This window comes from Grampus griseus (genome assembly GCF_964374135.1).
Source record: "Grampus griseus genome assembly, chromosome: 7".
In the NCBI taxonomy this organism is placed as follows: Eukaryota; Metazoa; Chordata; class Mammalia; order Artiodactyla; family Delphinidae; genus Grampus; species Grampus griseus.
Window position 1 is genome coordinate 71769023 of NC_139001.1, and position 16413 is coordinate 71785435.

Sequence of the window (16413 nt, forward strand, 5' to 3'; positions counted from 1 at the left end):
CAAAAACAATTGCTTATGTTTTTTAAACCTGAGATGTACCTACATTTTCTAATTAAAGGACAACTTCCAGAAAGAAGGAAAGTAACCTTATTTATATATTATGTACCAGGAACTCTGCTAGTTGCTTTCAGATGTGTTCTTATTTAGTCCTCACAAAAATCCCATGTTACAGATAATGTTATCACAAGATAATGTTATCACCAATTTACAGATTAGGAAACAGTTTTAGAGGAGTTAAATAATTTGCCTATATGAAATCGTGCAGCTGAAGTCCAAGGAAGCACATATACTTTATATTATGTCATGCTTTCCCTCTAAAACATATACTTTGGGTGTAGCTTTCCTATATTCATTTTGTAGAATGAAAAATTTTATATAATCACAAAATTTCTATTTATGAAATCAGTACTCTATATAGTAGGGATTATTTTTCTTCTAAAAGCTCAATGTGTTCAAAATATAACTTACCCTTTTTTGCTCTAAAATGACTCTTTCAGTTAATGATACCAATATTTTTGCAGTCTCCCAGATTTAAACCCTTAATATCATAATTTACTCCTTCCTTCATCTCCCTCACCCATTTCTGCCTTGTATCCGTGAGCTGCCAGGACTTAACAGTTCTGACTATGTACTATCTCTTATATCCATTTCCTTTTCTCCTTTTCTATTTCTTTTATCCTAGTACGACCCACATCCTCTTTTCCTCTTGAATCATTGCAACAATTCGCTAACTAGATTTGCCAAGTGTAGTCCTTTCCCTGCTCCAGGCCATCTTACAACTATTACCATACTAATCTTTGTAAAGCATAGTTCTGGTATTTAATCTCCCTCAAAGGATCGTATTATTGTCCATTGCCAAGCACTTATAGCTCTAGATAATTTAGCCCTAAACTCATCTGTGCCTCATCTCCCCACCTTACCTCTTCAGGTCAAACTCTTTCTGAAATGCCCTGTCCTCTTTTCTCTGATCAATCAAATCCTAACAATTCTTCAGTAGCTAATTAAAACATAACTTCTTCCATATAGCCTCTCTTGGTATAGATTCCCACTAGAAGTAACCTCACCCTTCCCTGAGCTCCATGACTCTTAATCTCCACCTCTCTTGAGGTCCTTATAGCTTTCTGCTGTTTGGCAGTTTTTATTTATTAGTGTAATGTTTTATGTGTCTCCCTACCAGATTAACGCTTTATCGGGAGCAAGAACTGATATTGATATTCTCATTTCCATGGTGCCTATCCTAGTACTTTGTATATAGGAAGGAGGCTTTCATTAAATATTTGCTGATTGACTGAATAAATAAATCTTAAAAACAGGTAAATGATACTGTATTTTGTTATGTATAGGATGAAGGTGACCAAGCAGCAAGTGTTGAAGAGCTAGAAAAACAGATTGAAAAACTGAGTAAAGTAAGCACTTTTCAGATTACAGTTTATTTATTTATTTATTTATTTATTTTGCAGCATTTCAAAAATCCACCTTGTATGGGATTAGTTTTTCTGGTTGCTAAATAAAAACAAGCTTTTTTGTAACTAGCTAAAATGAGGAGCTTTAGAAACATTCTCACAATTAAACCTTAAAAGTTTAATGCCAAGGTTAAAAACTTGCCTCTTAAGACATGGTACTAAATTTCACCAGGGCTTCTATTCTTCAGGTCTTCTTTTAAGTATAAAATACCAATAAATGCATGGTTTTATTTCTTGGAATTAATTACTTTAAAAATTCAGTCGAATTTTATGATAATAGTTTTGGCAGCTCATGTTTTATTTTATATTAGTACATTTGTGGGTTTTATTTTCAATGGATTTGTAAACTATAAATGTTTATGAACTTCTCATTAAAAATTGAATTTCAGTAGTATTAGTGAAGTTTTAGATGAATTTTTTGTTTTAAAAAAATGAGTTTTTAAAAGTATTATGAAATTGATATTATGAGATACCTGTATACTATAGCCATGTTAGATTCATCACAAATTTATCCCAAAATTTAGTCATATGTTACCTAGGTTTACAACATGAGTATAAAAATAGGCAAATAGAGGTCTGGTCAATTACATATATGAGTGTTACTTGTTACATATTGTAATCAATAGAATTAAGCCAATTTGCTTTGGCTTAATGAAATACCTGGTCACACTGTTTATTATTAAGTATAAGACATGCTTTACTATACTATACTTGATACAATAAACTTAACTCTTTAATCCACGGCAACAAAAATATTCCATCTACCCTCAAAGTAATTTCTATATTTATAAGTGTAACTAAAATTGAAGTCAGGCTTGTAATATTTAACTCTTTTGCTGTCTTTTCCCAGTAGTGAAATTTATCTGCTCTAAAGGCATAATAAGTGTAAAGTCGCTTATGTATTAATTTTTAAAGCACTTAACATCCATAGCTTAATTATATGCATCATTTTTTAACAGCAACAGAGTCAGTACAGAAGGAAGCTCTTTGACGCTTCTCACTCTTTACGTTCGATGATGTTTGGCCAGGATCGTTACAGACGCCGGTACTGGATTCTTCCCCAATGTGGGGGGATTTTTGTAGAAGGCATGGAGAGTGGTGAAGGTAGGAACTATTAATCTGTTACAAAGTAATATAAGGAACCATATTTTTTAAAAACCCTGTTACTCCTTCAATATATTTTGTGCTTCCAGAATCAAATCTGCTTTATGGATAAACATTGTAAAACCTTGATTCCCATTCCTTTTGAACTCATAATGCCCCTTGCGCTGATAAATATTCCTTCTCTCTCCATGATTTTTCTTCTGCCACTCTTTCTGACATCAAACATGAACTATTCTTTTTCTTTAGCAGACAAAGGTCTTCACCTGTATTATTCTTTATAACTACTGCTCCATTTCTCTTCCTTCCCATTTTCAAGTTTTCCAACATGTGGTTTTATTCTTTAACCTTCCCAACAAGCGTACATCCCAACAGTATCCCTGGAGGTAACTTGCTTCAATCTAAGACCCTTATTATAATCCTCATTCATCTTGAAATCTTGTTCATGTTTGAAATTTGTGATCACCTCCTCCTCCATTAAACTTCTTCCTTCCTTCAGTTCTGAATTACCACACAATTCTACAGTCTACCTTTGGACTATTTTTTCGCTGGCTCCATTCCTGTTACATTAACTAGCATGTAACATAATGCATATACGTGCTCAATAAACCATCTGAATTGAACTTTTTAGAACTCTGTACCTGGACATTTACAAATGCTTAAATTCTGATGGGGCCAAAAGCGTTATGTCAGTGCTTACAGGTTTCAGGGTATAGCTATTTCCCCATGGTGGTACATGGAGGAAAAACTTCTTGCAAAAGATTTTTTTTTTGGAATACCCACTATATGCCAGGCATTTCTAGGTACTACAGGAAGTTGAAAGATATGAAAAACATAGTCCATGCCATGTAGAAATTTAACAGTCCATTGGAGAGAGGGGATTGATTAATCACATAGACATCTAGAACAGAAATCATATAAAGTAGTTGTTTTTAAATTGATGTAGATGTTGATTTAATAGGATAGTGTGGTGGGTTCTTTTTTTAACTGTTTGCTTAAAATATTTAAAAATAAAAGTATTTTTAACCATGGAAAATATATTAATTAATTAAAATAATAAATTAAAAATAAATAAGTGGGACTAATCATATTAAAAAGCTTCTATACAGCAAAGGAAACCTTCAACAAAATGAAAAGGTAACCTATTGAATGGGGACAAATATTTACAAATTATATATCTGATAAGGGACTAATATCCAAAATATATAAAGAACTTATACAACTCAATAGCCAAAAAAAAAAAAATCTGGTTTAAAAATGGACAAAAGATCTGAAAAGACATTCTCCCAAAGAAGATACACAGATGGTACATGAAAAGATACTCAACATCATTAATCATTAGGGAAATGCAAATCAAAATCACAGTGAGATATCACCTCTCACATGTCAGAATGGCTGTTATCAAAAAGACAAGAAGGGCTTCCCTGGTGGCACAGTGGTTGAGAGTCCGCCTGCCGATGCAGGGGACACGGGTTCGTGCCCCGGTCCGGGAAGATCCCACGTGCCACGGAGCAGCTGGGCCTGTGAGCCATGGCCGCTGAGCCTGCGCGTCTGGAGCCTGTGCTCCACGACAGGAGAGGCCAGAACAGTGAGAGGCCCGCGTACCACAAAAAAAAAAGACAAGAAATAACAAGTGCTGGTGAGGGAGGATGTAGAGAAAAGGGAACCCCTGTGCACTGTTGGTGGGAATATAAATTGGTGCAGCCACAATGGAAAATAATATGGATGTTCCTCAAAAATTAAAACTAGAACTACCATATGATCCCTAGAAATCTAATTTAAAATGACAAAGCTGTGAGTCACTTGAGAGTGCAGAGCCTTGGTAAAGCTAAAAAGCAAAATAAAGAAATGTCCCGGTGAGTGGCTTTGCCTTAGCTGTATTAAGAATCACCTGAGAAGCTTAAAAAAAAAAAAAAGTGAGCCCTACCCCAGAACAATTAAATATCCCTCAATTTGATTAAGGGTCACGTCATTTGTAGTCACTTGGGCATGTAAACTTGAAGTTATCTAGGACATAAACTTTTCCTTCAAAATATCTGAAGTCAGTCTCTTTGCAACACTAGTGAAATCAGGTCTTTTTCAATATATATGTGAATTATTACCGCTGTCCTCAGCTTCTCTCTGTGCAATCCCCTTCTTCCATTGCATTCTGGCATTGTATCATGTCTGTACTCCAAAACCTCAAATGACTCCCTATTGCCTATAAGATGTTGAAATAAATCTGTATGTAACCTGGCATTCAAGGCCCTCTATAAATCTGACCTCAAAAGATCTTTACATGGTTCTCCAGTATGAATGTACATGAACCAGTCTATTTACTGTTGCTCAATACATGTGTATTCCTCCCCCTGTAACTTCACTGTGCTTTGCCAAATTCTGTTCAATGTAATGCTAATTTGCCTTTTCTTCAGACATCTAAATTTTGCCCGTCTTTCTTGATCCAGCTCAAATCGTAGCCCTTTTGAAACTCCTCTCTAGCTTATTTAAGTGGAACCAATTTTTACTATCTGTGAGTTCCTAGAAAACCAAATAATTATACCATTATCTTGGCACATTGATCCACATACTATTTATTTATTTTACTTAAATTTGATAATCCTTGTATGTACAACTTTTTATTTTCCATAGTGTTAAGCATAGTACCTTATATACCTAGGCACACTAAAAATGCTTTAATTAAGAAAGTAAGTAAATAATTAATTAAATGTCTATAAGGTTTATAAGAATAGCTTATAGGAGACTTTCTTTTTTTTAAATGTTAGGCCTCTCCAGTTAGATAGCATTAATTGAATTTGTAGTTGTTAGAACTCAGTTTCCATTCAGGCCCCACCACTTAACCTCTCTAGACTCTGATTTTCCTCTCTACAATAGAATTTTAATAGGCTCTGTATAAATTCTTTGGTTGTTATAAGGATCATGTCACATAATGAATCTAAAAGAGCTACAAGATATTTAACTATTAATTGTACCTTATACTATTATTTGGGTTCATTGCACAGTACACGGGAAAGGTAGGAATAACTTTTTATTTAAAGATTATTTTCTCATAAAATTTTTATTAATTCGGTAATTTGCATCTGCTGTATTATTCTAAGTGCTATGGAAGTCATAAAATAAATAACAGATGTAGATTCCTTTTCTTTAATCGTGTTTACTGTGCCTTGTACTGAGTACTGTGGAAATAAAAAAGAATCAATTAACCTATCTCTATCCACAAAAAGATCACAGTCTAATTGGAAAGATATAGCATATATGAAGATAAAGAACAAAAGCATGTAAATATGTAATATTATAGGCAAGTACTATATCTGAGAGGCAAGGCTGATAAGGATGAATAAGTACCAGCTGTTAGAAACTACCATGAAATAAGTGGGTAATGAAAGTTAATAGAGTGTTACCAATATGCTTCTTTTTTTTTTTTTTTTTTTTGTCTGTGTTGGGTCCTCGTTGCTGCGCATGGGCTTTCTCTAGTTGCGGCGAGCAGAGGGCTAGTCTTCGTTGTGGTGTGCAGGCTTCTCATTGGGTGGCTTCTCTTGTTGTGGAACACGGGCTCTAGGCGCATGGGTTTCAATAGTTGCAGCATGCTGGCTTAGTAGTTGTGGCACACGGGCTCTAGAGCGCAAGCTCAGTAGTTGTGGCGCGTGGGCTTAGTTGCTCCGCAGCATGTGGGATCTTCCCAGACCCGGACTCGAACCCATGTCCCCTGCATTGGCAGGCAGATTCTTAACCACTGCTCCACCAGGGAACCCAACAATATGTATTTTTATATTCTGCTCATTTATCACTTTTTAAAAGTTCTATAAAAGCACAGTCTTTACTTAATAAAGTTAGATTTAATACTCATCTATTTAAAAGTTTAAATACACAAGTTTTTTAAAAAATCCCTATAATATCATTATGATCAATAATATTACACAGAGATGATAATCAGATCTTGGATTACCTATATGAGTATAAGGCCTGTGGAAAAATCTCCCACTTCTAGAGTGAGTGTATAACAAATTTTAGAACTGTTTGGAGTGAAGAGAGAATCAAAATTTACCCTCCTGTGGGTATAGCTAGTGAGTTTCATCTGGAAAGCAGGAGAGTATCTACATTTGTATCCATCCATTCATCCGTAATATGAACAACAGGAACCGCCCAACCACCTACTGCAATCATGAAAGGTACCAAAAAAAGAGAGGAATATTGAGGTATTAAAAACTCAGGATCCCGGGCTTCCCTGGTGGCGCAGTGGTTGAGAATCTGCCTGCTAATGCAGGGGACACGGGTTCAAGCCCTGGTCTGGGAGGATCCCACATGCCGCGGAGCAACTAGGCCCGTGAGCCACAACTACTGAGCCTGCGCGTCTGGAGCCTGTGCTCTGCAACAAGAGAGGACGCGATTGTGAGAGGCCCGCGCACCGCGATGAAGAGTGGCCCCCACTTGCCACAACTAGAGAAAGCCCTCTCACAGAAATGAAGACGCAACACAGCAAAAATAAATAAATAAATTAAAGTCTTAAAAAAAAATTTTTTTTAAATAAATAAATTTAAAAAAACTCAGGATCCTGGCATACCAAATAGAGTCCTCATTTCTGCTCTTCAACTCCAGGAACTTCACAAAAGTAGGAGGACCTTTATGAGGTATAAGCAGTATTCAAAGTAAAAACAGTCCAAGGTAGCCAGACCAGACAAGTCTTACAGAGGTCATTGTTGAAGGGGTTGGTGCAGCTATCTTTTATTTTTTTATTTTTTTAAAACACAACATGATTATATTTTAATACACAACCAAAATGTAAAACACTATAGTAAATTGATGGCAATAAAATATAATATTGATATTTCATTTGCATTGCATGACAGATGGTTAACATCCTTAGTCCTAAATGAGTTCTTAGAAACCAGTAACAAAGACATTAATAAACCAAGGGAAATTAAAACAAAAACAAACCAGAAGAAAACGAAATAACACAAGTAACTAGTAAGGATTAAGCATATATGAAGATGACTGAGCTGAACAATAACAGAAGAAAAGCAAGTTCTTTGAAATATCATATTACTAAAGATTAAAAATTTAACATTTGTACAGTTTTAGGAAACATACCCGCATAAACACTGGGGGACAAGATGAGGTCCCATCTATATAGTAGGGGAAACTCTAGTTTGGACTCAAAACTATAAAATTTTGGATATCCTTAGTTCTAGCAGTTCCAATTCATTGGAATTATTTCAACAAATTAGTTGGATAAATTTACAATTTATATATAAATCATGTTTACTGCATGGAAAATGTGTAGCTAGTATATAGACCCCCCAAAAATGACTTGCATATTAATTTATCAGTACACCCAAAAGTATGTGTACAAAATTTCATTAATAGTAGATAACATAGTCGGAGGTGGCAGAATTAGAGGAGGAAAAAAGGCATTTAAGAAGTAAAATATTGGGCTTCACTGGTGGTGCTGTGGTTGAGAATCCACCTGCCAATGCAGGGGACACGGGTTCCAGCCCTGGTCCAGGAAGATCCCACATGCCGCGGAGCAACTAAGCCTGTGTGCCACAACTACTGAGCCTGTGCTCTAGAGCCCGCGAGCCACAACTACTGAGCCCACATACCGCAACTACTGACGCCCGCGCTCTTAGAGCCTGTGCTCTGCAACAAGGGAAGCTGCCACAGTGAGAAGCCTGCGCACCAAAACGAAGAGTAGGCCCCACTCGCCACAGCTAGAGAAAGCCCGCGCACAGCAACAAAGACCCAATGCGGCCAAAAATAAATTAATTAATTAAAAAAGAAAAAGAAGTAAAATATTATACTTCACAAATTTCCACATCCTTTGAAATTTTGAAAAAGATGATTTTTTGTTAATCAATTTTAAATTTCCCTGTGATAAGTGAAAATTTTAAATATATGCACTTAATACTTACGGGAGCATTGAAATGAAGCCTCAGAATCACACCATTCTGAGCTTCTCCATGTAATCATGCCACCATCATTCAGGCTTCTGAGATTTAGTCCAATGGCAACAATGAGAACAGTCAACATGCCTGGTTACAATTGGAGCTATCTTTTAGAATGCTATTTCTGCATTCTCTACTGCCTGTGGGTAAGGGGGAGCATGAATCAGCCACCCAATACCATATTAGTAAGCCCATTGTTAAATGGCAGAAGCTGTGAAAAAAATCCCAATTGTTTGTATAATTTTTGGAAACTCCAATATATAACAAATACGTTTCAGTCTTTATAGTATGTGTATTGTGTGCACACACAAGGGACACAGTAACTCCATATCCAGAAAAGGTGTATATTATTCAGTGGCTAGAGGAAATCAGATATCCAAAAGCTAGCAAATGTCATCAGAGTCTCTTTGTCAGAGACTTTAGTCACAGATACTTGTAGTGCTACTATCAAATAAAGTTGACTAAACAGGGTTGTTAAATTGTGAAATGAGGTTGCTCAGTACCCCTACCTGAATCTCTGCTTGTTTAAGAAATGCAATCTGAGGCTTCCCTGGTGGCACAGTGGTTAAGAATCCACCTGCCAATGCAGGGGACACGGGTTCGAGCCCTGGTCTGGGAAGATTCCCACGTGCCGTGGAGCAACTAAGCCCGTGTGCCACAGCTACTGAGCCTGCGCTCTAGAGCCCACGTGCCACAAGTACTGAAGCCCACGTGCCTAGAGCCCATGCTCCGCAACAAGGGAAGCCACTGCAATGAGAAGCCCGCTTACCACAGCGAAGAGTAGCCCCCGCTCACTGCAACTAGACAAAGCCCATGCACAGCAACGAAGACCCAACACAGCCAAAGATAAATAAATAAATTTATTTTTTAAAAAAGAAGAAGAAATGCAACCTTTCTCCTCCAGGTATGCAACACTGTTGTACAATCTGGTCCTGTAAGTATAGCTGGGTTTTGGCAACATACCTGACCAACAGGTATAGAAGCTACCAGTAGAGGTCACAAAAAATAAGTCCAACTGATATGTGGGCATCCTTGTGCAGGACTTAAATACCCCAGTCTGTCCATGCCAGGTATGCAACCTGAGGAAGGAATGAGTTCATGCAAAAGCTTTTACAGTGGTTGTGATTCTGGTCTTCCAGCCATAGTGAACCCAGAATCCCAACCCCAGTAGGGAAATGTGTTTGCCACGGCTCTGTTGCATTCTGGAACAGTAGATACTTGGTTCCTCATGTCTAGCAAGCCCATAAACGTTTGAGGCTGTTCTCCTTTCCAGCATAATGAACTGAGGAGTATGGTTAGTGATCCCTTGGAGGAGACCCTGGGGACTGAGCCCAGCCCTGGTCCTCCTTAAGTTTGAAAGAGCTTAGGTCAGGGAACAAAGAAACCTGGCTTCAGGAGTTGAGTCAAACTCATAAGGTGGAGCTGATGTAATCCCATTTCAAGAGAGTCAAGTTAATGTAGGGTATTTCCCTCAACTCTGTTCTCTGAGTTCTTTTCTGAGGAGTGTAGAGGCCATGAGATCTTACCAGATGGTTTGTGGGAGTGAGGCTTAATAGCTGTAATCCCTGAAGGAGATTCCTTACCAGGGACCTTCTCCATCTAATCTTCTGGTGTCTCCCACTCTTCTAACAACTCTTCAGTATGGCATGTGAACCATTCAATATTGTGTCTTACCTCACAGGAATCTTTTTCTCGGTCTCAGTAGGTCTTTCAAGTTTCTGAATAGGACCACATTCCCGCACTCCAGGATTACACAACCATCAACTTCTGTCCTATTAATCCTTCTGCTTATGAGCAATACCACACTTAGTGGTGTGTGGGAGCCTCTGCCAGAAGTCTAGCCTGTCTTTGATTCTTTTTTATTTTTATCTTCTCCTTCCTTTGTTCCTTTTTTGTTTTTCTTTTGTATGGAAACCTGTACCACTTACTAAGCTCCCTCTTTCCATTTCCTCCCCTGAGATGGGGCGTGTGTGACCTAAAAGAACTATTTCATTTCTATCAGTGCTTCACACGTGATGGAGTAAAGTCAAAGCAGTCGTCCACTCAGGTGGACCTGTTCTGATTTGATCGTTCAACATAATTTGCACCAAGAACATGTTGTCAGGCCTTCCCCTCTCAAGCCCTGGGTTTTCTTATAATCATGCTAACACAGCCAGGGTCTCAGAACAGCTACATCCTCTGCGGATCTAGTTCCACTCACATTCAAGGGTCAGGAAAACCACGGGGCTATATTTTACCAACACTACCAAGCATTCAGTTTGGAAACAGGGTGGCAACGCCTATCTCAGCATTATTCGTCAACCCAGACGGCTCATTCTGTAACAGGGGCATGTGTTCCCCCTTCTCAGCTTCATTTAATATCACTGCTGTCCCTCCATCATGCAAACAAACACGCCAAACCTCTAAGGATCCTTCCAAGTGCGTATGGTAGTAGACCTGTTGAGAACCTAGTTCTTACTCTGCACACTGCTGGATTTCCTCCCGCGGTTGTGTCCACTCAGATTCCTTTAGAGCATGCCTCACAATAACTGGCTTTTCACATACACAGGGGCCAGTTGCCTCATGTATTCGTGGGAGTTTGCCCCACTTTCCCTTCTAAAGGGGCTGCCGTCACCCTTTTTAGTTTACCACCCCCCCTTAGGGCTCATGAAAATCTCTAAGCTGGTAAGGAAGAGAGACAGAACTGGATTTCAAGTCAGCTTATCACCACTAGTCATCCTCTTTAGCATACCACTTTTATGGCTTCTGCCGTCTTCAGGCATTGCTACTAAGACCATTCTAACTCCACCAAGTGAATTACCACTGACCCCAAGAAGGAATTCTTCCACCCCTGGGTGTGCCCCTTCCAGAAATCCATGACATCAGGATTTTGTTGGTCACCAATTGTACAAGATGCATGGTCACAAAAATCACTAATGACATACATAGTGCTAATAACAGCATAATTTATTACTGAAGGCAACTTATAAGCAGAGAAGTTACAGTACATAGGATCTCCCAGCTCCCATAATGGTTCCATAGGACTTGGATGTGTGACAAGAACACTCCAAGAGACAAAACATTATACCCCATACCTTGCTCTCTATTTATGGGTTAGTGTAAGAAGGGGTAAGAAGCACTGAATTTCTCTAAGTAACAGTAAACATGTCAAGGGACCTTTGGGTCTAGGAACAGTGCTTACAGGTATGCATACCAAGAATCAAAATCTACACACCGAGGATCCTGAGAACAGTGTTGACATTAGCTGGCTAAAGGCCCTGCTATCCTTCCGCTGGCCCCCAGGAAAGTGGGAAGGAAGAAAGCCCCATGGCCACGCAGCCAAAACCAAGGATTTGTTGCCCTTCAATTCACTGTTCTGTTTGGGGTATATTGGATTGTGGATAATTCCTTCAATATTGGAAGGAAAATGAAACAAGTTTTTTGTACTGTGATGTGAATATTACTCTTCCATTTTGTATTAGGATATGTTTACAGCATTAGGTCTATAAGTACAGAAACTAATTCCTGTTAGGATGAGTGGAGGAATCTTACCTGGAGGATGAAGGTATTATGGTAAAAGGCATCTTTTAAAAAAATTCCTGGATCAGACTGGGAAGGAACAATCCTAGATAGACAACGATAAGAACCTGCTTCCTTGAGTCTTCTCCACAGTAATAGCAAGATGTCTCCTAGGAGCTGAGTTGTGGTAGTACTGACAACATGAAGTCACTTAAGGAGCTGTGAAAGTACTCCTGAGGTTAGGCTATACTGAATGGGTGAGAGCCTTTGAACCCTCGGAGGAAGCCACTGAACAGAGACCTGTATTCTAAATGCCAATGTTTTTACATTTCTTGTGTTCTTTGTTTGTGTTTCACTTAGATTTTAGTAAAATCTATTTGAAAGTTTTAGCCTGCTTCAGCCCAACTAAGGAGAGCCAAAGGAAAAAATTTCATTCGAACTGAGAATCGTGGACCCCTAGGGTCCAGTGACAACTATTAGGTAAACTAAAGGGTTTCAAAGTGATTCTGATTAAGCTCAAGAAGACATAGTCTCTTTTCCAATAGCAAACTTGCTCTTATTAGGATTGGTTTCAATTGGTTTAATTGGGAAATGGTATTTTCTTTGTCATTATATACTTGCAGTTACTACCAAGGAAATCAATCAAGTGAACGGCACTCCCTGTTTCATCTCTTACTTATTTTCCTCTTCTTTAGTCTGTTTTGAAAACTTCTTTTTTTAACATCTTTATTGGAGTATAATTGCTTTACAATGGTGTGTTAGTTTCTGCTTTATAACAAAGTGAATCAGCTATGCATATACATATATCCCCGTATCTCCTCCCTCTTGCGTCTCCCTCCCACCCTCCCTATCCCATCCCTCTAGGGGGTCACAAAGCACTGAGCTGATCTCCCTGTGCTATGTGGCTGCTTCCCACTAGCTATCTGTTTTACATTTGGTAGTGTATATATGTCCATGCCATTCTCTCACTTCGTCCCAGCTTACCCTTCCCACTCCCCATGTCCTCAAGTCCATTCTCTACGTCTGCGTTGAAGACTTTTTTTAACACTCATTGATACATGTCAAAGAAGTAAGGACTGGAAAGAACAGAGGATTGTGTGAAATAGGAGATAGACAACTATTTAAAAAATCTTTTTACTAAATATCCTGTATATTTTTCAAATTTTTAAAAATAATTTTACACTTCTGTTAGAGGTTTAGTTGTTTATAATTAAGCAATTTGAATATAAAAGTTAAAGACAACCACGAATAGGCTATTGAAATGTATCATCAGCTCACTTTCCTAGGTGCAAATGGGAAGTCATCAGCTAGTCTCAAACCAGTAAAAAACTTGTCTGTTGGTTGGTTGGTCTGTTTGTTTTTGGATATATGACAGTGGTTTTTGAGATACTAGTTCTCAGAATAAATCAAGCACAAATATTTATGTTTCCTTACTAGCCAATAATTTGTGTAAAGTTAAGGAAATTTGTGAGCATGGGTATTTGAAGAGAATATTTGTGACTCTTTTCATGTGGGCCTAATTGGAGGTGATGAAGTAGGGTGGTCTTCTAAGGGCAAATGTGCAGAAGTGCATAAAGATCATATGAGGCACAATATTTTTTTCTGGCTGTTTTTAAGATTTTCTCTATTATTGGTTTTGAGCAATTAGATCATGGTATGTCTTGGAGTAGTTATGTATCTTCATGTTTCTTTTGCTTGGAGTTGAGTTTTTTGGATCTTTAGTTTATAATTTTCATCAAATTTGGCAATTTTTCGGCCATTATTTTTCAAATTTAATGACCTTGTCTGCTAATGCTACTGTCTTGTCAGTTTGAGGTTAGTTTTCATTGATTGAGTTCTCTAATTATGTATCATTCATGTATGTCTTTTAATTTTGATTGAATGCGAGACATTGTGAATTTTACCTTGTTTGGTGCTGGATATTTTTGAATTTCTATAAATATTTTTGAGATTTGTTTAGCTGGAACACAGTTAAGTTACTTGGGAGAAGTTTGATCCTTTCAGATCTTTCTTTAAAAATTTGTTAGGCAGGACTAAAACAGTGCTCAGTCTAGTTTATCCCCTAACTAGTAAAGCAAGGTCCTTCTGAGTACTCCACCTGATGGCCGTGAATCTTGAGGTTTCCCAGTCCGGTTGGTAGGAACAGGTACCAGATGCCCAGCCAGTATGAGCACCTGGCACTGTCACCTCCAATCCTTTCAGGTGGTTCTTTCCTGGTCTCAGATAAGTTCCTCACATGGACACACTGCTCATTATTCAGCTGAATACTGCAGATCTCTGGAGTTCTCTCTCCATGCAGTGCTCTCCTCTCTAGTACTCTCTCCTGGGCACTGTAGCTACTTTGATCTCCCTGGACTCTCAGTTTCATCTCCTCATCTCAGGGAGTCTGCCAGGCTCCACCTGGATTCTTCCTCCCTATGCTGTAGCCTGGAAATTAACCCAAAGCAATAAGCTGGGGCAATCATAGGTCTGACTGTGTTTGTTTTCTTTTTTTGTTGCCTGAAGTCCAGTTTCTTGCAAACTGTTGTTTCATATATTTTGCCTCTTTTTTGGTTGTTTCATGCAAGAGTGTAAATCTAGTCCCTATTATTCCATATTGTCCAGAAGCATAAGTCTGAAGTATAGGATTTTAATTTGGGGTAGAAACTAATTTCAAGAGAAGTATGTGAAAGCCATTTCAAACATTAGTAGAGGATTGGTTAAGTTATGATGTATCCATAAAATAGAATATTATTCAGCTGATTGAAAAAAATGAAGTACAGTTATATGTTTTAGCATAGAAAACCGTCTAAGGTATTTAGTGAAAATATCAAATCCATCCTTTTATTTCATCGTTCAAGAAATATTTATGGAGCTTCTGTTTTATAGCAGCCACCATGTTAGGCATTTGGGATCCAATAATAAGCAAGAGAAACATTGCTCTACTTTTAAAAGCTTGCTGATTTAAATTCTAGTGTGTGGGTGGGAGTGGAGTAGAAAATAAACAGATAATTAGGTTATTGTTTATAATGATAAATTCTGTGACGGAAATATGTAGGATGATATTCTAAAGTGAATGGGTAAAATAAGACACAAGGCTGTATTGTACAACACAGGGAATATAGCCAATATTTTTAAATAACTGTAAATGGAGTATGACCTTTAACAATTGTGAATCACTACATTATATACCTGTAACTTATCTAATATTGTACGTCAGCCATATGTCAGGAAAACAAATAAATCAAGTGAATGGAATAGGGAGCCTACTTCAGATAAAATGATCAGAGAAAACCTCTGTGAGGAAATGACTTGATCTGAGACATGAAGGATAAGGAGCCAGTCAACAAAACAATATCCCAGGTGGAGGGAGCAGCAAGTGCAAAGTGCCCAGAAAAGGAAAGAACTGGGCATGTTTGAGAAGCTGAAAAAAAGGAAGAAAGGAAGAGCAAGGTTAGCAAGGACAAGAGTGGTCAGAGGTTGTAGGAATTTTCAGGAACCAGACCATACAGCATTGTAGGCCTTGCTTAGGAGTTTGGATTTTATTCTGAGTTGCAGAAAAGTGAAGAGTAGTATCCATTTATGTAATACTGCAAAATTATATTCCTATAGATGCGTGTAAGATTTCCAGAAGGATATATAGACGTGATAGATTAACCATGGTTACCTCTGAAGAGTAGAAATAGGGACGAAGGGAGTAGGGCAGAAAGGGTTTTTTTTATACCTCTCATTACTGAATATTTTACCTTGGACATATATTACTTTTCAAATTGAATAAAGTAGTGGATTTATATTTTTTAAAGAGTTCTTATAAATTATTTTAAAAACACTGTTCAAAAATATGAACCAGAAGTTCACAAAGGAGAAATGCCAGTAAGCCCATGAAAAGATACTCAGCCTTACTGGATATCAGAAAAAAAAAAAAAATGCAGCTTAGATTTTTATTGCCCAGATATTGACAAAAACAAAAAATACTGATAGTATTTAGTTTCCTTGAGGGTGTAGGCAAACAGATGCTCTTGCTTCTGGTATGAACGTGTATTGATCTAGACTTTCAGTTTGACAACATATTTCAAAAACTCTGAAAAGTATATATCTTAGGACTCAGTAAATCATTTATAGCATTTTTTATAATAGTGAATAACTTGGCCCTATTAATAGTAGAAGATTGATTATTTAAATTATGTTATATTCTATTGAATATTCTATAGCCATTAAAATTTATGATGTAGTTATATATTTATTGACATATCAGGATGTTTACAGAGAAAAACATGTAGGTTAGGCATTATGTATATAATAAGATTTCCTTTTTTTAATTTATAGGTTTAAGTGTGTATGTGTGTACATATAGAATGCCTGGAAGGATTTAGACAAAAATATTAATAATAATTTTTGCTGTGTATTAGGGCTTTTAAATTTTTTATATTTTA

At 37.5% G+C, this 16413-nt stretch overlaps 1 protein-coding gene across 1 annotated transcript in view; it reads left to right on the forward strand.

Annotated features, from left to right (window-relative positions):
- BAZ2B (bromodomain adjacent to zinc finger domain 2B) overlaps window positions 1-16413 on the forward strand; it is a 381122-nt gene that overhangs the window by 337070 nt on the left and 27639 nt on the right. The window contains exons 28-29 of the mRNA XM_082658005.1: window positions 1344-1406; window positions 2423-2567. Of these exons, the coding sequence (XP_082514131.1) occupies window positions 1344-1406; window positions 2423-2567 (208 nt within the window). The remainder of the gene's footprint in view (window positions 1-1343; window positions 1407-2422; window positions 2568-16413) is intronic.